Below are 24490 nucleotides of genomic sequence, written 5' to 3' on the forward strand. Positions count from 1 at the left end.
ATTCAGCTTGTATTTGAATTCCTTCAAATTTTCTGCACCTCCAGTCTGGAATAGCTAGATAGAGAACCGGAGATCATTTTGTGTGCTGTATGGTGGCCAAATATAACACATTTGGCAATTGGCTTGCAGACTGGACTTTGGATTTGTCTGGTCCAGGTGGTCAGTCTGTACGTCACACTGAGTTGGAGCTCAGGATGATTGCCACCCTGGTTAAGTGATGACGGGACTTTAAGGACTTATCAAGAAGTGTCAGATTTGATGGCCAGGAGTTGTTTTCTTAGACTGTTTGAAAATGTTGAACAGTAATTGTTATTTTGACGATGTTCTGTATTGACAGCTGTTAAACGAGACCTTGAAAACACAAGTGATCGTATGTTCATTTGCTGTCAGTGATGCACAGCCTGGTTGCAGCAAAGTTCTGCTCAGAGTCAGAATTTCCATCTAAGACACCTATATGGGAGAAAGGCAGAGTTTATCAAGCTTAATGTTGCTCTCTGGTTTGCACCAGGAATAATTAGTGAGTAAAAGAAAAATGATGAGAAACCATCTGCAGTGGAGGAGTAATTGTATTGTGTTGTGTGAAAATGCTCAAGACAAGAATTTTAAATGTGGACAACAAAAACTTTGTTTGTTGGTGTGAGGCCTGTGTGTGTGTGTGTGTGTGTGCTTGTGTGTGTGTGTGTGTGTGTGTGTGTGTGTGTGTGTGTGTGTGCTTGTGTTTTTGGCCTCAGGATACAATTTCTCACAAAGTCTTGTCATTCATTTTTCTTTGAGTATTCGTTGCTCTTTTCCATGCAGCTAATAGACGCCATAGCTGCACAACATGTACACTATATTCAACCTTACAGATTTAAGTGGTTCCATTGCAGGTCACACAATGTCAAGAAAAACACGACTTTGCAGAACCTCAATATAAATTGAAAACTTACAAGTATATAATTTTCCAAGAATCAGCTGATATGTGTTAGTAGTTCTGGAAAGTAGAAGAAATTCTGAGCTTTTTTGAATTCCGCCACCATTTAATGGGATCTTCCTTTCTAAATGGCCAACCACCCTACTGAGTTTCATCACAGTGTGTGCTAGATGGAAATGAGGAAATAGCCCCATCTCCCAATGTTGAAGGAAATGAACTTAAATTCCTGGAACTGACTGGATTTTAGAATTCTAAAATCATGTAGCTGCACTTTTTCCATTGTCCTAGTTTAGAATCATTTTATGAAAGTGTTTTCATATCACTTCAACATTTAATATTTTTAGTGAAAGAATGATAGGGCTGTCATGATATCCAAATGTGAACATGACAAAAGCTGCCTACCTGGCGCCTGACAACCTCCACAATAATCCCTAACATATTAAGGGAAGGGCTTTTTTGTCCCCATTGAGATGACAGAAAGCAAAATTTGTCACAAATGAGTTCTGCCTATTTAAATATAATTCCTGTTATGCAGCTGAGGGTCTTCATTTGAAACACAATGAAATGATGTTTCAAAATAAGCCCATATTAACTTTTGGTATGCAAGAAGTGATATAAGGTTTACACAAGCAGTGGAACATTCGAAAACAGATAAAGGTTATATACAAAGTGAATCCTTTCAGACCGTGCTGCAGAAACTAAGATAACACTGGGCTGACTAAAGGCTTCTTGTGATACATGACGCTTAATATGTTTGCAAGTGAAATAATTGGCATGACAGCTTTTTTCAAATCAACTATTTTTATTTAATAATCCAACAGAAAAAAGAAATATGAGTCCACCAAGCCATGCATGAAGAGGCAAATGTGAAGTATGCCAGGCTTATTTTAGACATGGTATGGGTTACTGAGTCATATATGATTTCATGTCAGTAAAGATGCGGAGGAGGAGAGGCTTCATAATCCACCAATTTATAAACTAGACATCTAGGCGGCTTTATCACAGAGATATTAATAGAAACGCAGCAAAAACTTAATGCTCGTTGATAGTGTTTTTATATCCATGAATACTGATTTATCACTAATTCAATTGAACCGAAACAGAATTTCACATTATTTAATTTGACATCATACTATGATGTAGAATAAGATGTTTGCTTTAACTTGAAGCGTTTATCTCTATCGACCCACCCCAAGTTTTGCCTCATGACAGTTTTACACAAGTTGAAAAAAGGAGACTGTAACTGGTTAGTTTGTCTCCCAGGACCTTCCCATCTGGACCGACCATTCAGACGACCAGCCTCCTGGCAACCAGCCAGTCCTGTAATAGTAACTAAATGACAGTCTGTGTTGCAAAATGTATCATGGATTCCTCAGCCAACCATTTTGACATAGACTCGACTGAAGGTCGTTGATTTCTGTGAGAATATGGTACTCGTGGCAACTGTTTATGGGTGGGTAAGATCCAGTGAGAGTAGCTGAACAAGCAGGTCTAGAATATAATGTATTTCCTCCTGGATGATCTGTTGTCCATTTGTTGTCCAATTCTTTGTGTGACAGGCTGTGTCGTGTAGCAGCTAAGTGAGTGAGCTAAATGTTGGAATACCATCGTGGTGTAGGAGCGTCTGGGTGATATGGGGGTTTGCAGGAAGGATGGCTAATTCAAGCAGTTCAGGACAGAAATAGAACTGAGTGTGTCAGTTTTTTGGCATTTGCTGTTCCTTACAGTCAGAAGCCAGAATAATTGTTTGATGAGATACTTCACAGCAATGGTCCACCATCTAAGCTGTAGGTTTTATTCTGTGCTGCAACAAACCTGTATTCTAGTGGTTCTCACAGTCTAACGACAGCTGAGTTCATGTGTGTGTTGCTGTCTGTCGGACCAGGAGCTGGGTCAATATGGCCGGCTCCTGGTGAATATGGCAATATGATAAATAGATGGATATATATAGTTTATTAATCCCAAAGGAAACTGATACATGTTTACATCACATCTGTAAATAAACATGTGTAATAGCCACAGTGCAGCATATGTGATGTCTATGTCTATGAAGTCAAATCAACTTGCATTATGTTCCAACTTTTTTGCTGCTTGATTTAAGAAAAGAAGGTTAGGACGTTATCATCCTCCAGAACACTTCATCCTCCAACATGGAGAGGTAGAACAGGGTTTATTATATGTGATAAAAATATAATTAAATGTATCCATGATTTACACACTTGACAAATCATTGGTTTGCAGTGTCTGTCTTTCAAGGAGGGAGCGTAGTCTTTATTTTTGCCTGTATTTTATCCTGATCTCCTTGATAGAGAAGGCCAGAGGGAGCTGCATTGTGTTTTTGTAGATCTGGAGGAAGCTTATGACAGGGTGCCCAGAGAGGAACTGTAGTATTGTATGAGGAAGTCTGGAGTGGCAGAGAAGTATGTTAGAGCGGTGCAGGACATGTATGAGGACTGTGAGACAGTGGTGAGATGTGCTGTAGGTGTGACAGAGGAGTTCAAGGTGGAGGTGGGACTGTATCAGGGATCAGCTCTGAGCCCCTTCTTGTTTGCTATGGTGATGGACAGGCTGACAGACGAGGTTAGACAGGAATCTCCATGGACTATCATGTTTGCGGATGACGTTGTTATCTGCAGTGAGAGCAGGGAACAGGTGGAGGAGAAGCTAGAGAGGTGGAGGTTTGTCCTGGAAAGGAGAGGAATGAAGGTTAGCCGCAGTAAAACAGAGTACATGTGTGTGAATGAGAGGGACCCAAGTGGAAGAGTGAGGTTACAGGGAGAAGAGATCAAGAAGGTGGAGGTTTTTAAGTACTTAGGGTCAACAGTCGAGAGCAATGGAGAGTGTGGAAAAGAGGTGAAGAAGCGTGTGCAGGCAGGATGGAACGGGTGGAGAAAAGTGTCAGGTGTGATGTGTGATAGAAGAGTTTCAGCTAAAATGAAAGAAAAGGTGTACAAAACTGCGGTGAGACCAGCGATGTTGTTTGGTCTGGAGCAGTGGTTCTTAATCTTGTTGGAGGTGCCAAACCCTGCTGGTTTCATACGCTCACTCACCGAACCCTTCTTTAGTTTAAAAAAAAATAAAAAAAATTTTTTCTCAAATTTAAGACATAAGTATATGTTTTACTGGTGTATGTAATGAATTGTGCATTAATGTCACCTTTTTCAAAGAACAAAACCAAGACAGTGCATGAACTCACATTAATTACCTACCTGCAAATCAGTGTGACTTCTGCTGTTGTTATTGAGAGACCAGTTCAGATATGCGTGGCTTCACCTTGGCAAGTGCTGCTCTTATGTCATTTTCACAGCAAAGTCTGTTTCTGTTGTTTTCCACGCAGCTTAAGAAAGTGTTCCTTTATTTTTGCCAGTGCGAGACTAGAGTTGCTCAAGTTGACATTGCAAATCATGCAGAACACTGACTCCCATCATGTTCTGTTATACAGTACATGTAAATTCATGTTGCACATATTTGTCCGACAACTTTCTTTTTTTGCTCAACATAGTTACTATGAATTAAAATATTAAGAAAGCAATCAGATGACGTACCATCATGACAGGCATAAATCAACTACTGAGTAAGCAAAATCCCATGTAGCACAGATAGGCTAATCGATGTAGCGTGATCACCTGCAGCCAGTGATGGCTAAGGGGGGCGTGTCATCACGAATTGACACGATATGTGAAACGTACACAGTGATTCGTGTATGTTCGACAAAAACACCCGACACATCGTTTTGGGTGTTTTGTGTTGACACCCATTTCCGCCGAACCCCTGAAACCGACTCACCGAACCCCTAGTGTTCGATAGAACCCAGGTTAAGAACCACTGATCTAGAGACAGTGTCACTGAGGAAAAGACAGGAGACAGAGCTGGAGGTAGCAGAGATGAAGATGCTGAGGTTCTCTCTGGGAGTGACCAGGAAGGATAGGATCAGGAATGAGTAAATCAGAGGTTTTGGAGATAGTCAGAGAGGCCAGACTGAGATGGTTTGGACATGTCCAGAGGAGAGATAGTGAATATATTGGTAGAAGGATGCTGAGTTTTGAACTGCCGGGCAGGAGGCCTAGAGGAAGACCAAAGAGGAGGTTTATGGATGTAGTGAAAGAGGACATGAAGGTGGTTGGTGTCGAAAAGGACAATAAGAAGAAGACGTTGTTAATGGCTAGAAATCACACACACACACACACACACACACACACACACACACACACACACACACACACACACACACACACACACACACACACACACACACACACACACACACACACACACTCCAGATATATGACTGGAAATGAGGATTATGACAGGTGAGCGATCATTCAAACAGCCTCTTCCCACTCCACCTAAATAAATAAATAAATAAATAAATAAATAAATAACAACCCCCAGACCCTCCCCTAAGAATACCTCGCCCCTCCCCCCACCGGCCTCCCCTTGCCCATTGACGGCCGAGCGTGGTGTCCCTGCAGGCTGTAGAGCGACAGAGACGAGCATCATCCTGCAGGGCTCGGTGCGCATGTGTCCGTCCGTCGATCAGTAAACAGTGTGTCGGCTTCACACGCGGGCTGCTGACGCTGAGGTCCCCGGCGATGGAAGAGAGCATCAGAGGATTCTTACGCAGAGCGAAGCCCATTGGCCTGTTTTTATGCGAGAGCAAGGGACTGTCAGCCTGAATGCAGCGCTCGGAGCACAGACGCTCGTCCCAACTATCCTCCTCCTCCTCCCTCTCCTCCCTCTCCTCTCCTGTCCTCCTCCACGGCGGTAATCCTTGCTGACACAATACACAAAGGACTAAATGCTGGCTGCATCCCTCAGCAGCAGGGCGCTCTCTTCTGCCTCCTCTGGCTCTGATCCTCTCCAGACAGGTTGCTCGGCTGTCCAGCAGGACACTGTTTTTAGCAGGCTGCTCGCTACTGTCTGTATCACATCCCTGGAATATCGGCCTGGCTGCTGTCCTCCGCCCACTGTATCCCCTTCTCTTCCTCCTCCTCCTCCTCCTCTGCCTCCTCAGTCGGTTCATTCAGGGAGTGCATCAGCACGATGCTCCAGCCCTGAGGAGGTGTCTTTTTAAAATCTCACTGGGAACTGACAGCAGCACTGATTTTACTTTCTTTTTTTCTTTTTTTTTTACAATTTATGTAGGAGGAGGAAGGAACTGCTTCCTCTTCTTCCATATTTTTGTTGGTCTCTTTCTGTTCACCCTGCAGCACATCACCATACCAACAGGTAAAGCTGCTGAACCAGACATACTTTATTTGTCATGTGTTGTAGATTCAGTCTCGTCTGTTCGGGTTGTGCTAGTACATTCTTGTCAGACAGTCACATGATGTTTTGAGGTAGACGAAACACTTTCCTTCAAAGTAATGTTAGCAGTACAGTGTCCTTACATGAAATGAATCATGGCTGCTTTTATTTACATCAAACGTTTACAGTATAAAAATGTGCCTATTTTACTGTTTACTTCCGAGTTAGCTTAAAGGGGACTTGTGCAATGACAACATGCATGTAGCTGCTGTAAATATCTGAAGTAGGCTTGGCTGCTACCACTGGTGAAGACCAAAGAGTCTGCAGATCCTTCATGGTAGGCAGCCTTCACGTCAGGTTTAGTGCTCAGATTGGATGCATTTGAGTTAACTGTAAGTAGTTAAGTTTGCATTACTCAAGATTACATTAAAAAAAACCAGTGGCTAAGTGCTATGAACATCAGTGTCAAAAAGATTTTACACATCTTAGAGTTCCTGGATTCATTTTAGGACAGTGATTTGAATAGTTGAATCCTGCTCTGAAATAAGGCTTGGTAAGGTTGAATATGCTCAAAAAAATAAAGGGAACAGTAAAGTAACACGTTGTAGATCTGAATGAATGAAATATTATTATTAAATACTTTGTTCTTTCCACCGTTGAATGTGCTGACAATAAAATCACATAAAAATTATCGATGAATATCAAATTTATCAACCCATGGAGGTCTGGATTTGGAGTTATACTCAAAATTCAAGTGGAAAAACACACTACAGGCTGATCCAACTTTGATGTATTGTCCTTTAAACAAGTCAAAATGAGGCCCAGTAGTATTTGTGGGCTCCGCGTGCCTGTATGACCTTCCTACAATGTCTGGGCATACTCCTGATGAGGCAGTGGATGTTCTCCTGAGGGATCTCCTCCCAGACCTGGACTAAAGCATCCGCCAACTCCTGGACAGTCTGTGGTACAACTTGGCATTGGTGGATGAAGTGAGACATATGTGCTCATTTAGATTCAGGTCTGGGGAACGGGCGGGCCAGTCCATAACATCAATGCCTTTGAGTTGCAGGAACTGCTGACACACTCCAGCCACATGAGGTCTAGCAATGTCTTGCATTAGGAGGAACCCAGGGCCAACCGCAGCAGCATAGGGTTTCACAAGGGGTCTGAGGATCTCATCTTGGTACCTAATGGCAGTCAGGCTACCTCTGGCCAGCACATGGAGGGCTGTGCGGCCCTCCAAAGAAATGCCACTCCACACCATGACTGACCCACTGCCAAACCGGTCATGCTGGAGGATGTTGCAGGCAGCAGAACGTTATCCACGGCATCTCCAGACTCGCGTCATGTCACGTCTGTCCCATGTGATCAGTGTGAACCTGCTTTCATCTGTGAAGAGCATAGGGTGCCAGTGGCGAATTTGCCTATCTTGGTGTTCTCTAGCAAATGCCAAACATCCCGGATGGTGTTAGGCTCTATGCAGAACCTCCACCTGTGAATGTCGGACCCTCATACCACCCGCATGGAGTCCGTTTCTGATTGTGTTGAGCACATGCACATTTGTGGACTGCCGGATCTCATTTTGCAGGGCTCTGGCAGTGCTCCTCCTGTTCCTTCTTGCACAAAGAAGGTCCTGCTGCTGGGTTGTTGCCCTTCCACGGCCTCTTCCACGTCTCCTGATGTACTGGCTTGTCTCCTGGTAGTGCCTCCGTGCTCTGGACACTACACTGACAGACACAGCAAACCTTCTTGCCACAGCTCACATTGATGTGCCATCCTGGATGAGCTTCACTGCCTGATTCTCTTGTACGGGTTGTAGATTCTGTCTCATGCTATCACTAGAGTTAAAGCACTGCCAGCCTTCAAAAGTGACCAAAACATTAACCAGAAAGCATCAGAACTGAGAAGTGGTCTGTGGTCACCATCCGCAGAACCACTCTTTTATTGTTTCTGTCTTGCCAATTGTCTGTAATTTCCACCTGTTGTCTATTCCATTTGCACAACAGCATGTGAAATTTATTGTCAATCAGTGTTGCTTCCTAAGTGGACTGTTCGATTTCACAGAAGTGTGGTTACTTGGAGTTACATTGTGTTATTTAAGTGTTCCCTTTATTTTTTTGAGCAGTGTATTTGCTTTGGGTGAAGTTAGGATGAATTCATTGAGACCTGAATGTGGTTGTATCAACGTCTGACTCAATATTTACTTTTGAATCGAAGTTTGACTTCAGGTATAAACCTGGACTTCCACTTATGTTTCACTGGCCTTAGCAAACACCAGAACTGATCAAATCTTTGCCAAACATCAGGTCACAATACCACTATAATGCAAAGCAATGGATTTACCTAAAACACAATCATCTCGTAGCATCACCACACCTAGTCTATTATTTACTTATTTGCTTTTTTTAGATAAGACTTCCTGCTTGTCCAGTCTTTGAGCAACATCTGTCAGACATCAAGCAGGCAGAGGAGAAAAGAACCACATGTTCTAAAACAAAGTGCAAAGTTCACCACAAACCAAATACTCAGAAAATGACGACGAGGGTTCACTCCCCTGTAAGCAGAGCGACTGCATCATAGTGCTCAGGATTTTAGAGGGTTCTGCTGGCTGAACTGGGATAGCATCATTGTCAAGCTTGTGTTGTCTCCAAATTGGAATCATACATCTGATAACATGTTCAAAAGTGGGCTGAAGATCATGGGGAGTAAGTATGAAAAGCCATTCTACTGTCTTTAAATGTACAGGAAAACGTTCTGAGGGAATGTGATCATTGTGGGTGACTTGAAGTAAATCGTTCCAGGAGTGTTTGATTATTGGAACAGTTCTTATCATGTTGCTTTTACACCAAGTTATTTGGAAACATCTTATAATTTAGTTTAGGTTATGTAATTATACATACACATTATGTATATCTGTTCCCACAGTACATCTGTTCATGTGAGATTTCAGAAGTGAAATATAGGTCAGATAGAAGCCCAATGTGAAAAATGGAGAGTCTTCTCATTAGCCTGTGTCCTACTCTGAAGAAGTCTATAAATGTGTTTCATCAGGGTTCTTATTGATTTTCCTGTAAGTCCTCTGGCCACCAGATGCTTCTGACGTGAACCAGTTCAAGCAGGTTTTTACTCATTTCTCTTGGAGCTGATTAGGCTAAAGTCACAGTCTAGTTGCTCTTTGCTAAGCATTTTGGTTCTGAGGCAGAGAAGTGAAAGAAGCCAGCGTCTTCTTTTGAGTTATCAGATGAGCTGGTCAGACAGTATTGTAGGATGTCAGGCCTCCTCACACTGAAGCATCTATCTGATGGCCCTGCATCTGCCATTCATGATAATCCTGACTCATTTTCCTTTAGAAGCTGATAAGCTTTTAGCTTGTGCATATGTAGCTGAAAGATTGATTAAGAATCAGACATTTTATCTGCTTTGTGAGATGATACAACTATGAGGAGTTTATAGTTAAATATAGTGTGTTTGGTTTCATCACCTCAAGCCAGTTAGTCAGACAGGACCAACCAGCGATTTGTGAGATGGACAATGTTTTGTTTTTTCTCAGTCTCACTTCCTTTTGCTTGGATTATTTTGGTCACATGAAGTCCCTATCTGATTACAATGCCATTGATTTCACATCCTACCAGTACCACTCTACACTCGGCCTTCTGTGCAATAAAATAAAATGGGTTCTAATGACAAGAAAAATTCTTTTACAGATAATTTAATTATGTTCACCAGTATTGTTTTTTCAATTGATTTAGTGGTTTTCAAAAATCTAGAAGAATTTGACAGTTACATTTTCATCAAATGTTGATGTTTGAAACACCTTAAGTAGCATTAAAATAAAATATTTTCAAACTAATGCTAAACCCAATCTACTTTATGGAATTCACAACTTGAGTGTGTTCATTTGTTTGATTGTGTTGTGACCAAACACCTTATGTGTTTGTGTGAAGGAGGTTGACGTAGTCCCTCCAGATTGGTCCTCAGCAGTGCTGTGTGACGGATGCCAGCCCATCTGTTGTATCATGCTGAAATCCTGCCTGACTTTGCCCTCTGTCTATCTATAAACTAGGATCTGTCAGATAAAACTGCTACAGGGACTCGCTCCACGGCCGCGGACTGAGACCTGAGGCCTGTACCATAAAGCTTGATGAAACTAGCCGGGCTTCCTCTTACTTATCTGGCTTCACTTACCGAGACATTCGCCCTCCGGATTTTCGGTATTATAAAGTGGCTATCAACTCACTAATTCAATCCAGGCTTGTCCAGTCTAGATCTGTGCGCGCTCACATAAAAAGGGCGGAGTTTGCTGCATGCAACCAATCGCAAACATGCAACAAACCGGCCCGAGCCGCATATTTCACAACGGAGGAGCAAACAATAATAATTAATAAATACAAGCAATACAAATCAATAATCCAGGCAAAAAGCAACACAGTTGTAGCTGCCAAACGGCGCAAGGATCGCTGGCAAAAAATCGCCGACTGTGTCAATGCGGAAGTTAGTGCCATTATAATATTACTTCCCCACTATGACTGCACTTGTATATCTGACTACAGTAACATTTGTGTGTTCCATAAATGTATGTGTGTACGACATTTTTCGTTATGGCATGTGATTGTAGCCCCCGCGACTTTATGAATAGCTCTACATACTGTGTTCTTCCCGAGGTTTTCAGCGTCGCCAACAGAATACATAAAAGTACCTATGAATGAATGAATCAATCAATCCATGATTTACTTAAACAAATAATTGATTAATGGCATTTTATCTGTGGCTTGCTTGTAACCCATCCAACGAGGGATTTAAGGACATCATAATAATTGCGAACATCACTAAGAAATATATTAACTGTGGCAAAAAACCTCAGTGCAATGCACACTGTCTGCGGGACTGTCAGCGCGTGGTTGCGGTGCGTTACATTACTGATGTAAGGCTCCAGCAGCTGACAGATGTAATGTAACCCCTCTCCCCAAAACCTGTACCTTTCGTTCAGTGATTGTTCAGGCAATTCGAACGGATTACAGTGATCTCTAAATATTCTCTCGCGCCTGTGCGCTCTTCGCACAAACTGTGCACCAAGATCCACCGGGTTCTCATAAAACGGACAGCCCATTTTCCAAGAGAACTGATTGGTCAGTAGGTTGGGCTATTATACCTGCTGAGCTCTTACCCTGAACTTATCCTGCTCTGGACCAGGTTAGGTGTTCAGCATAGGTTACCGCGACAACGTAGCCCGATAGAAAGTCAGCCACCTTTATGGTACCGACAAGCCAGTGTTAAGCCTGAAGTTATCTCTCTAAGTCATAATCCAGCTTTATGGTACAGGCCTCTGGTTACTCTTATTATGAATCCAGCATTTTTCTTATTATTTTGTTGAGCGTTCTATAAAAACTGTTCATTTTTTTGGATTGGAAATAATTGTCTTTATTTCAGTGACTTGGTCAGATATGCATTAAGTATGTTTGCTTGAATTTTTTTTTGTGCTTACAAAAGTTCCAAAACTTTACCAACTTTATCACACTGAAAGCTTTATGAACAGTGTCACATGTCGCTGTGCTTTCCTCCTCATGACAGAAACAGTTGTAGTATTAAGAACTGGTGAAGTGACTTCTTTTTAGACAATTGTGGTTCCAAATTTCTACAGTAACTTTGTTGGTAGGCAGTAATTCCTCTCTTAGGATGCATTGTTGGGACTCACTCCTATGTTTTGGCAGTGACCATCTGCAAACAACACAAACCATTGTTCATTGGGAATGAGGAGAAAGAAGATTCATTTATTAAATGGTTTTGCCACACAGCTCTAAATGTGTTTATTTTTATAGTTTTGGAATGTGCTTGTCTAAATGGAGTAGAGGCAGCAGAGATGGTATGTCTCCCTGTCAATAGCAGCTGATCTATTTAGTATTGATAAGGTACCAGTGTGCTCAGTCTGAGTTCTCTGTGGAACTAACTGTGGGAAGTGGTGGGCATGTGTGTGACTAGTAGAACAATTTTTACATTTAGGTGGTAGGTTTAAGATTTATTTTCACTGTGTCTGCTAAACAGCACCTCAACCCATAATGCCCACATTGTGGACCTGCTCTGCTGCTAAACTTTTATTATTATCTTCTCCCTCTTTCAGTTCGGAGCTTTTTGGGTGATTTAGAGATTCATCATGATTGTTTTGTCAGTCATTAGTAAATCTGCTTGGCATTTTCTTCATTCTTTCTCATCAAGAACACTTGGAGCCGCATGAAAGTCATCCACTGCCTGTGACAGCTCCTCTGTTGCATGCTTAAGTGTTGGATAAATGACTGGGATATTATTTCAGTGCATAAAAAGGGGCTAAGCTGTCATTTTGGACAGAAAATGGGAATAAGCAGCCTGTTTTCTCTCATTTGATCCCCTACATCCCATATGTTTTCATGCTTAAACAGATGCCCTTAATACCAAAATGACATTGTAATCTTGTGTGCGAGTGTAATCTCGCACATTACAGACATCTGCCTGCCCTTCCATCTACACATTCTTTTCAACTAAACTCTTGAGTCTGAATCTGAATACTGAAGCCTTTGTTGGGTGAAAATTACCCAATGTCTGGACCGTATTTGGTGAAAGTAAGGCAATGATCACACATATGTAGACAGGTGAAAGTAATATAAGCATTAGCAGTTACGAGTCTGGGCTGCCCTGTACACGCCAGCATTCGTATTTTACTTTATTTTATGTGAACTTTGTCCTCACAAGAGGCTTAAGTTACTTTCCTGCTTAAGATTTGTGGTGGTTCTCACAGAAATGATGGATTATCACCTCCATCTACTGTGGAATATGCTCAGATCTATGGGGTGTTTTGACAGTCGTGGCACTTGTTTCTCAGTTTGCTCTGTTTGGTGATTATAATATGTGTTACAGTTACATAATGCAAGACTTACTGAAGCTTGTTCTGTCTGATGATAACAAGTATAAAGCAGTGATTCAATAGAGGATCATAAATTGGACGTTTTGCAAGCTACCGTCCCATCATCAGCCGAGGTGATCAGAGGCTGCACAGCCTTCCCAGCTGGATGAACACACTGAGAATTCAATGTAAAAAAAACAACAACACTTCACCCAACTACAGATTGTTTATGATCAGTCACTCAGAGAGCAAGAATTATTGACTGATTTAGGTGTGTGTTTGTGTGTGTGTGTTTGTGTGTGTGTGTGCGTGCGTGTGTGTGTAGGGTCAGTGCTTGATATACGCAGCAGGGTTTAGTAGACATGTCCAGCTGCTTCCCACTGAAGCATGTCATGAAACACAGCAAGGCCTCCAGTGAACGATTGCCAGCAAAGAGCAGAATGCTGCTTCAACATCAATGAGACATACGACATACGAGTTGTGTTTACAAGTTCCACAGACATGTTGTCACAACGTTTATCACTCATTAGTTTATGGACACTGGTTAAAATATTTAACTTTGTCACACGTGTTCTTTCAATGTTAGCTTGCAAGATCTGGGCTTCATTCTCACTGCATTAGTCAAGATTAGATTTTATTGCTCACGAATGTCTTGAATGTTATGTGTGGATGTGTGGCAACATCAAAAACTACACTGAACCTTTTTCTGATATTGTACACTTTCCAAGGTCATCTTAAATCTGTATCCTGTAATGTGAACAGTCAGATCAGAATTTCCCATCACTTTTAGTCCGTGGATCACGCTCACATTGGTGCTTTGTCAGCAATCGTGAATAAAGACTGAACTGTGTCTCCCTCAGATGCTGTGTCAATGTATCCCTATTGCTGCTCTACTTTTCCCAGCATTCATTGAGTTCTATCTTCTCTCCAGTTACCCCTGAGCTGCTTCCAGACACACCCCTGGTGCCATCCCTCACTGCAGTATCATTGACGCGGACCGCCTCCGTCCCCCAGAGACCCCGGAGACACAGCAGCGGAAGCCACAGCGCTGCCAGGCCCCGCTCAGCCCCCCGGCCAGGCCATAGCAAAGGCAGCATGGAGGTGGGCATGCGTGTGGTGCGTGGCCTGGACTGGAAATGGGGAAACCAGGATGATGGCGAGGGCCACGTCGGGACCGTGGTGGAGATCGGGCGGCAGGGCAGCACGACTACACCGGACAAGACCGTGGTAGTGCAGTGGGACAGCGGCACGCGGACCAACTACCGCACCGGATACCAGGGGTCCTTTGACCTGCTGCTGTATGACAATGCCCAAATTGGTACGGACTCCAAACTGTGGGATGGCCAGACCTGAATCTGTGTTGGCACTAAACAGTATTTATTCAGATGTGTTTACAATTTAGCAAAATAAGTTAAACTTCTAAAATAATCACAAATCTTTTTGTTTGCAAAATCAAAACCTAGCTAAAGTCTGTTTTGGATCAGGAGATTTTTATTCTAAGACTAAATTAACAAGAATGTTACTAAATGTTTCTTACGTCACACTCTTGTCCACAAAAGTTTGGGCCATTTGATCTTTCCTGAGAATTATTTTCTGTTTCAGATGTTTTTGATAAAAATATTTTGATCTTTAATTTCTCGTCATCACTTTGGATCTGCCCACGCTCATCTGTTTAACCTTATACAATGGTCAGTATTGAGGGCCTTGCTTCAACCTGAACAGATATCATTGTACTTGTTCTCTGTAGATTTAAAATCCTCTGATATAAATGACAAATTAATTTGCTTTGGTTTCCTGTCAGCCGCTATGGTCACACATTGTTGTTGACAATCATTTCCATGTTTATCTTTCATATTTGTGCCTATTTGTTAATGTGCTTGTTTGCACAGCTTTCACAATGCGACTATGTGACTAATGATTCAGTCAGCCTTAAGTACACCATCCAGCTCTCTTTTGGACATGAATGACACTAACACAGGATTAATTACTAGTTTTGTTCCATCTAAAATAGGCATTTTCATCAATGAATCGGAGTAACGGGAGATTCTTGGTGTCATAATTTGCATCTTACTCTACAAGCCTTCCTCATTCTTTCTTTTTCATCAAAAACAGGAAGAGCCCCAGACCTGTTGAACTGATAACTCTTCCACCATCTCCTCTTCCCCGCAGGCGTGCGTCATTCCAACATCATTTGTGACAGCTGTAAGAAGCATGGCATCATGGGGATGCGATGGAAGTGCAAGGTGTGCTTCGACTATGACCTGTGCACCCAGTGTTACATGAACAACAAACATGACCTGAGCCATGCCTTTGAGCGCTACGAAACGGCTCACTCCCAGCCGTGAGTACCCCCCCCTCCACTACAGCCATCAATCCTTATTAAAATCCTAATGATGATGTCACCCATTATGTCTCTGTTTGAAAAGCGTCTCTACTCAAATCCATTTCTACTCATAAGAACTAATCTTATTAGTGTTCTTTCCACTAATTACCTTTCATTAGCCTGGTGTCTGTCCATACAGTCTTTGTGATTGAGGCCTAGCTTTTCACCGCTTTTTTGTTTGGCATAAATAGAAAGAACTTAAGGTAAAGCAATCACAGGTCGTTCAAGTCGACAGAAAGGTGGTCCTGTCAGCCAAAAACAATCAAGTATTAAAATTTGTACTATGGTGATATTTTTGTGCTGAGTCAGCTTGAGCGAAAAACAAATGATTAGTGGGCTGACTTCAAGTGGCCTTTATATCCAGATTTGCTGGAGTGACTTCTCTCTCCAGAATCTGTTCTTCTGCATCAATTCACAGTAAAACTCCAAACTGCTTCAGGCGCTGTCTGAATGTCAGCTGGATGGCATGTTCTCATTTTAACGAGGTGATATGCATGACCCAGATTTCTCCTATAATTTAGCCTGGTCCAGGTCCAATGCTGTTACGTTTATTTTCTTGTGCTTGCCGTCAAAATGAAAAATAGAATAAAACAAACCCAAATCACGATTTTGATCCTGTGTCTAAGTTCAGATTAAAGCTGTGGTTCTAGAGCTCAGCTGCATGTTGTTGAATCAGAAGCAACAATGAGACCAAACACAACATATTTATAATGGTAGCACTCCACTGATATGGTTGAATCTATGTAGGTGGTAAAAAAATGAAATAAAAAATGTGATTCATTTCCATAGAACATAGTTTAACTCATCGGTTGTGTCTTCATCCATCGCTGATAAAGACACAACCTGATTGATTGGAGCTTCCTCACTGATCTCCCATTATCTATAAATGTATGTTATGTTCGTATTCAGTCGATCTGTAATTATTGCCAATGAACCATGATTGTATCTAATAATGTAATTATTGTACATAATGCATCATTTTTTGAGGTTACTATCTGGGATGTCTGGAATTAGTTTGGTTAGATGAGATTAAATGATTAAAAAAATATCATTTAAATCCACCTTTTATGGAGGGCTGTGCTGGTATGAATGGAGATAATTCATTCATACAGTACATCCAAAGGAGAAAATCTACTCATCTCAGACTTTGTTAAAGTAGGAGTCAGTGGGGATGAAGCTGGTATTTAAACAGCAGGTTAATGAGCTGTTAAACCTGTGAGTTAAGAGCGACTGGTGCAAGAAAGGGTAAACTAAGCACACACTGTTCAGTTGAAATCAATGTCAGATGATCTGTCATTAAAATGAGGTCATTGATCAGGTCTGCCCTGGTCTGAGACTGCTGTAACAGTGTTGATCGAGTAAAATGCGTCCTGTGTAATTGTGGCGTGTGTAGGTACGTTGAAACTCTTCTTCTTTCTGGTTTTATGTCAGCGGTGATCCGTAGAAACGCCCCGTGTGCTGTAGCTCTTGCTGTCTATTTGTTATCGTTGTAGCCCGATGGAACCGCTGTAACCCAGCGAGCTTTTGAAGTTGGGGGTGTTTTTTTCCCCACCTCAGTTTCTTTTTAGAGGTGTTATTTTTTCATTGAAGCCCTAATGTTGTTTGGCTCAGCAGTGTTCTCCAATAAAGTGTTTATATGACCCTCCAAACAAGCTGCTGCCTCCCATCTGTGAACAAATACTCATTTATTCATTACTCATTTATTTATTAACAAATAATGTTTCGTGCTGAGTTGGGGGGGGGGTATGTTTTCCTGACATGTTAATAATGATTTCTGATTGTTGACAATAGTTGTAAAATATACCTGCATTTATGAATAAATGTGTTACAGACTGACACTATAAGCATCCACGTCCTTGGTCTGAGATATTTAAAGCTTCTTTGTATTTGGAGTGTGACAAAGCTAAAACTGGAAAACTAAAAATAAGTTAAAAGACGTTACCCTTGTCTGTTTCAGGCACTTTTATTTTAGCAAAGCTGTGTAATTATATAATCAAGTGTAAAGACTCTATCCTACAGGATTTCAGTTTTAATGTTTATGAAGACTTTGCTATTGGAGGAAACCTCAGGGCATGAGTCAAATGTGGAATAACAGAGAGGACTTGTTTTTTAACTAATACCTAATTTGAAATGATTACTTAAAACACTATTAATGTTTCACAAAGATACCAAAAATCAATAAAATTCTTGAAGGGCATTTTGTTTTTTACAGGTAGAAATTACCTCAGCATCCTGTAATTAGTGTTGCTACTTTTGAAAGATGAGAAGAAAGCTCTTTGTCTGCAGACCTCTGAATGGATCACAGATAACATTGGGCCCCTCTCCATAGTGGAAGATGATTGTGACTGTGTCTGAAACATGAATTGTATATTGATTTGCTGTTGAGACCTGCTGAAGTCAGTTAGTGAAGTATAAATGAGTTTCTAACCAGTGCTTATTGAAGAAATGTACATATTTTTGTCGGTAACTGACTTCATCGTAATTTGCTATCAAGTGTTCGTTCTGCTTCATTTATGCACTGACCCTGTTCTCATTTTTGTCATTTTCATGTCTAATTTGTTATTAAACATTAATATAGAAGAGTAGAAATGACAAAATATTGTGCTTTTCTGTTCGTCACATGAACTCGAGGTCATGCAGTCACATCAGTCAGCCTATTCCTGTCTCCACATCCTTGCATCAAAGACATCTTTACATGATTGCAGGGAATATGTCACTGTGATTATTTCTGCTGACGTTTGGACGAACATCACATAAAAGTTACTTCTCTTCTGATCAGATGAGTGAAGAACGGGAACACTTAGTGCTTCTGTTCTTCCAGACCTCATTAACCCACATTTCACCCACAGCATTTCCAATGAGTAATTGGTTCTACGGCAGTCATGGGACACAGTTCATCAGTGCCCGCAAACACAGCTTTAGCTTGTCTTCATTATAAGGGGAGAAGCTTTTTATAAGGAGATAGGATTAGGATTCATATGAGCCAAGCATGTTATGGATGCAGTATTTGGTATTTATAGACTCGCCATAAGCAGAAATTTTAATACTATCCTGAGGGGACAATGGGAGGGTGTCAACACAACAAAGTGCTGAGCCCTGCTTTCACTCGAGCTGTACTATCATATACATGGTGTGAGACTTGAGCCGGATATGCTGCATACTAGTGTTCCATTATAATGAAATTAGATTTAACTGGATTAACATAACATTCTCAGATGTGTGGATTAGCAACTTAACATGTTCAGTTTCCATGTATGAAATAACTGTTGGATATACTGTCGTGTAACTCATGATGTGTGCTCACAATGCATTACTGTATCATTGCAGTATTTTGTTCAGACTTACGTCTTAAATGGTACATTTAGATCATGGCGACATGTGTGCCTGCTGACAGTGCTCCAGACAACATGTGCATGTATCACATGTTTACGTGAACATGGTTGCAGTTGGTTAATCGGCTCTCCGGCATGCAAAACACACCTGTTGGGTCAACTAAATGCCTAATCCTTCCTTTGCACATAAAGCTTCACTGTTCACACTCACGTCTGCGACACACCAAAACAAACCCTACTGACCAGAACCTTTCCACTGCCTTTTCCCTCCACCTGGAAATGCCTTTAATTACAAAAATTAGGTTGTAGTTTGCTGACTGGGATTTCTCCGCTCCTTTCTTGACATGTATGCAAATAAATAATCTGTTTTTGTCTGCAATTTCACTCAGGAAACTTTAGAAGAAAGGGTTTCAGTGCTTTGGTGGAAAAAATGTAACCAAAGGTGCTGTCGATGGACTTGATGATATACAAACAAATGCTGTCAAAAAGTTTGTCTGTTCACACATAGTCTGTTCTTGGGGTGTTTGGTTATGATCATAATCATATAATTATATGATCATGATTTGGTCAATATTGAGAACATTAATCATTACTAGTAAAAAGTCATGCATTGATCGAACTTTTAAAAGCACTTAAATGGTGTTTCCTTTAACCTTAAATTATATACTGATTATATATATATAATTATAACAATAACAGCAATAACAGTAAACAATAAAATAATTAATAATGATAATAATAGTAAAATACTAAATAATAATTATTATGACACACATGACACGCATTATGTGTGTACTGGGATGTTTTGTTCAGTGGGCAGAATATAAGAAAGGACTACTACAATGTGACTCTTGTCCTTTTTGGCTCCTACGAGCACCGGTACAGCAGCAGCTCTCCCACAGCAGGCCTCATCGCGTCCTGTCCTGTGATTCTGCTGCACTCTGTGAATTAGCAGGTGCTAGCAGAGGCTGACTGTTGATCCAGCCATTATGTCAGTAGGAGCAGGCCTCTGTCCTCATTCCATCTCAGAGCAGTGACATTTGGTCTACCAGGATTAGAAATCTTGATCCCTTGAAGGAGTTGTTGTCTTTCTCAGAGTTGATATACTTAGAAATGTCATGTCAACAACACTGAGGTCGTGTAATTTCTTCATCTGCCAGTTTATATCCTCTTTACTGTTAAAACCATTTGGTTTTCAGGAATAGTATTTAATCTTACTGTTTTAACGCTCCTGTTGTAAACAGCACTTCTCTGTGTAAATTTTCTTTCACTCCTTCAACTCCTTAATCTGCTTTATTCAGTCAGGATAATGGAACACAATATATACATATTCTTTGTCCACCCATCCTTAATTCCAAATTCCGGTATTATAACCATTCTTGTTTTAGTCTTATCACAGGCCTACAATTTACAACCTAGATTTTGTAAAACATCATAAAACAGCAACACATGCAGAACAATAATTAAATAGGCCCATTCGTCCGGTTTTTCCGTTATAAACCTGTAAGTGCAGACACTTATACATGCGAGTGCTGACACGCTCTCTGTGTTGCCCTGAGGTGGCCTGCTTTCTGATAGCTCTGCTGTTCAGGGATTAGGCTCAGACTGTTCACAGAGCAGACCTGTCCAAGCTCTGCCCCACACTTTGAGCCTTAGCTGGAGAAGGTAAACACCCTGCTGCTTCCTTCAGTATCAGACGAATAATTTGGAAAATGACTAGAGAGGAAGTGACCTTAAGTAAAAGTCCATGTTGAGAGGCATGTGGGAGCATCGTGAGGAGGACAGGTCTTTCAAGGGTTTTTTAATTTTGAACATACTAGATATTATTTTTCCCGGTTTTCCTGCCTTCCAAAAAGCTGTTGGTTTTAAATGTAAGCTGCGGTTGGAGCTTGCCGACAAGTATGGGAATAGGCAGCTCCTTTGCACCAAGATCTGATCAAATCTTTACTATAAGGTAAGCCCTGTAGGTGTAGTTTAATCCAGCTTTCAACCCGTTGGAAAGTTTTGTGGGTTTTCACATCTTGGTTCAGATATTTGAATAGAAACTCAATCAAATTTTAATCCAATGAGCGCCTTTCAGTCATCTCTCATTACTCTTTTTATCTGGTAACAAATACATCCTTGGATAGACAAATATTCTCATGTGTCCTGTGTTATGTTTCATGAATTTACAGTCCTCATCAAAGTTCCACATGATAAATCTGTTCGGTTCTGTTTTTTTGGTTTTGGACCTTTGTCCACCCTGGAGGTTTTGAGTGAAAGCAGTATTTTTTTTTTTAATATATTGATAATTTAGAGACCAAATGTCTGTGCAGCTCATGTGTCATACTTCCACTGGCTCTTAAGGAAGTTTTATATTGATTTGTTTCTTGCAAGCTTGTAGTGATCTCTGAAAATTGGCATCCATGCTCATGACCAGTTTTGTATTTTTTTTATCTCGGACCATAACTGAAGTGGGAAGAGCTTGGGAATCTTGAATATTTTCTTTGTTGTATTAAATAAATTAAGATAATTTCCTCAGATTTGAAATTAACAAGAATTACCAGAACTCTAATAATATCCTACTGTACTTGGTTAACGTAGTAAATGAACCGTAGCGACGGTGTCTCAGCTGGTTTCTACAGGTCTTTACTCAGTTGTGTCTTCTCATCACAGAGTGAGCTTGGCATCGAGGCAGAACCTCCCACGAATCATCCTCAAAGGAATCTTCCAGGGGGTTAAGGTGGTTCGTGGACCTGATTGGGACTGGGGCAACCAGGACGGTGAGTGGGGTTGTGTGTTGTGTTGTGGGGGCTGGTGGGGGGAGTGCTCTTGTGTCTAACCATTAACTTGTTGCTGCTGTCAGCTCAGCAGCCCCCTACCCTCTTCAGTATGGAGTGGTCTTCAACTTGTTTCACTGCCCACAGCCCATTATAGCATTTTTAGCTCATGTCTCATTAACCTGTGAAGTGTCTTGTTGGTGTGTGTCTGCATCCACTTAAATAGCCAGTGAGTCATCTTTGTCCCACAGATGTACCTGTTTGTCTCTGCAAAGTCCTTGTTCAGTAATGTCTGTGTTTGTCCTTCTTTTTCCACCCATGTGTTGTTGTGTTACCTCAAACTTGTACTTTGAAAGAGTATATTTTATTTGCAGGTATAGAAGATGATTGTGTTATGTGTGGATTATGTTTTTGTGTCTTCCATGAATGTGTAAAGCTTGATATGTTGGGACAAATATGAGTCCAGATTAACTGATGTATAACAATGGCTCACACTGGTTGGTGGTGAATGTGGCTTAAAGAGAATCTGAAAGCTGTCTTTCTCATCAGTAAACTAAGTTAAAGCGTTTGGTTCTTCCCTTTGGGAAAAGAGGGAATAATAATGTTTTTCCACGCTTCCTGGTCTGGGGTCATCATTGTTTCTGAGAATAGCTGTACTTGCTTTTCTGGGCTAGAGCGAATGAGTCAAAATGTCCTTGTGTTGTCTTTGAAATCAACACCCTGGGGTTTGGTCACTCATCAGGCTTAAATGGTGTAAATGTATATAGGATGCTCGGAGCGCACTCAGGAACCTCCAGCCCACCATGTAGTGTTATGGGTCAGTGGTTTAGTTGGTGTGGTTATGCAGTGAGGCTGTTGGATGACTTTAATGGCCAATGGAGACTTCCTTACATCATGAAGCTTCCACAGTGATCTGAAACTATCTCGTGTCACAGCATGCACACTAGCAATGTGGCTTTTGTGCTGAATGGAGGTGGGGACTTGTGTTTCATTTGTTTGATCTAAGGCAAAACCATGAATGCGTGACCTGCTTCTAGAAAATGAAATGAATTACTTAGAACTTTTGCCCTCACATGGAAAATGTTTCTCACAAATCCATGTCTGCCATCCCACATATTCCACATTTACGTTGTATTTGTCAAAGTTTACAATGCACAGTGTCATGAGCAGTCCTGTTCACATGTATTAATGGAATGACAATGTTTGAGGACCTGACTATTGTTTCATTGCCACTGTCTCTCCCCTCTTTCGTGTACGTCTGATGCATTATTTTATTGCATACCTGTGTTTGTGTGTTTGTGTGAATTGATGTTTGTATAGGAGGGGAGGGTAAGGTTGGGAAGGTAGTGGACATTCGCGGCTGGGACACAGAGTCTGGCCGAAGCGTGGCCAGTGTCACCTGGTCTAACGGCACCACTAATGTCTACCGAATGGGACACAAGGGCAAGGTAGACCTTAAATATGTGTCCGATGGACAAGGAGGCTTCTATTACAAAGACCACCTCCCAAAACTAGGTAAGAAAGACAGAGTCCTTTTCAGAACTTTTCATAGCATGACTTTCTTCTCCTCAAACCCATTAATGTCTCATGTGTATTTTATTGTTCATTGTTAATCCTGAAATTCTTTCATCCAGGAGAGCATGCGGAGCTGCAGTGCCAGGAGAGTGCTGATGGCCACTCCTTCCAGCAAGGCGACAAAGTGAAATGTCTCTTGGAGGTGGACATCCTCCGACAGATGCAAGAGGGCCACGGAGGATGGAACCCAAAAATGGCAGAGGTACTGAAGACAATTGACAAAATCCAAACATTGAAACAACAGACTCCTTTACTTAACTCTGTGTATTGTTTGTTCAATGAATAAGTAAAAGGTGAGCACAACAAACTCTTATACTTTGCACATTGTTCATGTGTTTTGTACAACCATGCACTCACACACATCTCTTGAAGCATGTTATACAGAATATTTATGTAAGTGGTTCACATGGACATTGGGGTGCAACAGACCGAGAGAAAACACAGAAGCCAGCTCTCATATCACAGCTGCTTAGGGGAAAATTAAGGTCACAGACACGCAGAGGGAGACCACAGGTGAAACAGCCTATTTTTGTTTGCAGTATATTTGCCGGATTGGGACTGTTCATAGAATCACAGACCGAGGGGACGTCAGAGTCCAGTACAGCAATAACATCCGCTGGACCTTCCATCCAGGGGCCCTCACCAAGGTACGGCTTTCAGATGAGTTTTTTTCTGCTTGATCTCACTTTAAGTCTTCAGTTTGGTTGAATTGTCAGAATAATTTTAATGACTTTAATCAAATGTCTTATTCAGATACAATTTGTCTTCATGTCCGCTAGGTGAACACATTTGGGGTTGGCGAGCGAGTCAGAGTGTTGGAGGACATGGAGAGTGTGAAGAGACTGCAGGCCGGCCATGGAGAGTGGACAGACAGCATGGCTCCTGTATGCTCATTTAGCCTGATATCACTAACATGTTCATACTTCTGAGGCTATTTTTACATTTACTTTATGGCCATATATGAGTAGAGGATGGACTTGTGGCATGAATCTCAAAACTAATGCCACAAGGGCTTTTCCACATTTGCAGATTCTTAGGTTACATCTTTGATTTGAATTGAACGACTAAAAATTTCTTACAAGGAGGACAAAATTTTGAATGCCAGTGGATTTTCTCTGACTGAACTCTTAAGTCAAGCAACTCGTATCTCAAACAAATTTTTCCAGTTTCAAATAACTAAAATCATATTATCCCGTTCCAGCCTTGTAAAAAAGTCCAAAACCCAACAAAATTGTAAAACAAAAACATATTTGTTGTCAACCAATAGACATGCATACTTTGCCTGTGCATAATTAATTATGTATTAGTGACATAAACAATTATAAAGTATAAAAGAATATGCTAAGTAATGAGCACACATGTGTACGACTTTACTCCATAGAAGACAATGAGATCCAGTCTCAGCTAATG

General features: G+C 41.2%; 1 protein-coding gene across 3 annotated transcripts in view; it reads left to right on the forward strand.

Moving 5' to 3' along the window:
• Positions 1-24490, forward strand: part of mib2 (MIB E3 ubiquitin protein ligase 2) — a 41262-nt gene that overhangs the window by 2433 nt on the left and 14339 nt on the right. The window contains exons 1-8 of one of the 3 annotated variants that reach the window (XM_068330375.1): positions 5932-6142; positions 13963-14349; positions 15201-15372; positions 21402-21508; positions 22826-23020; positions 23140-23282; positions 23620-23727; positions 23860-23964. In XM_068330375.1, the coding sequence (XP_068186476.1) occupies positions 14127-14349; positions 15201-15372; positions 21402-21508; positions 22826-23020; positions 23140-23282; positions 23620-23727; positions 23860-23964 (1053 nt within the window). In that variant the 5' untranslated portion in view covers positions 5932-6142; positions 13963-14126. Of the gene's footprint in view, positions 1-5931; positions 6143-8727; positions 8866-13962; positions 14350-15200; positions 15373-21401; positions 21509-22825; positions 23021-23139; positions 23283-23619; positions 23728-23859; positions 23965-24490 lie in introns of those variants that run through there. The other 2 variants (XM_068330357.1, XM_068330366.1) reach the window with 2 other exon arrangements.

The sequence above is a fragment of the Antennarius striatus genome, chromosome 2, assembly GCF_040054535.1.
Source record: "Antennarius striatus isolate MH-2024 chromosome 2, ASM4005453v1, whole genome shotgun sequence".
Lineage (NCBI taxonomy): Eukaryota > Metazoa > Chordata > Actinopteri > Lophiiformes > Antennariidae > Antennarius > Antennarius striatus.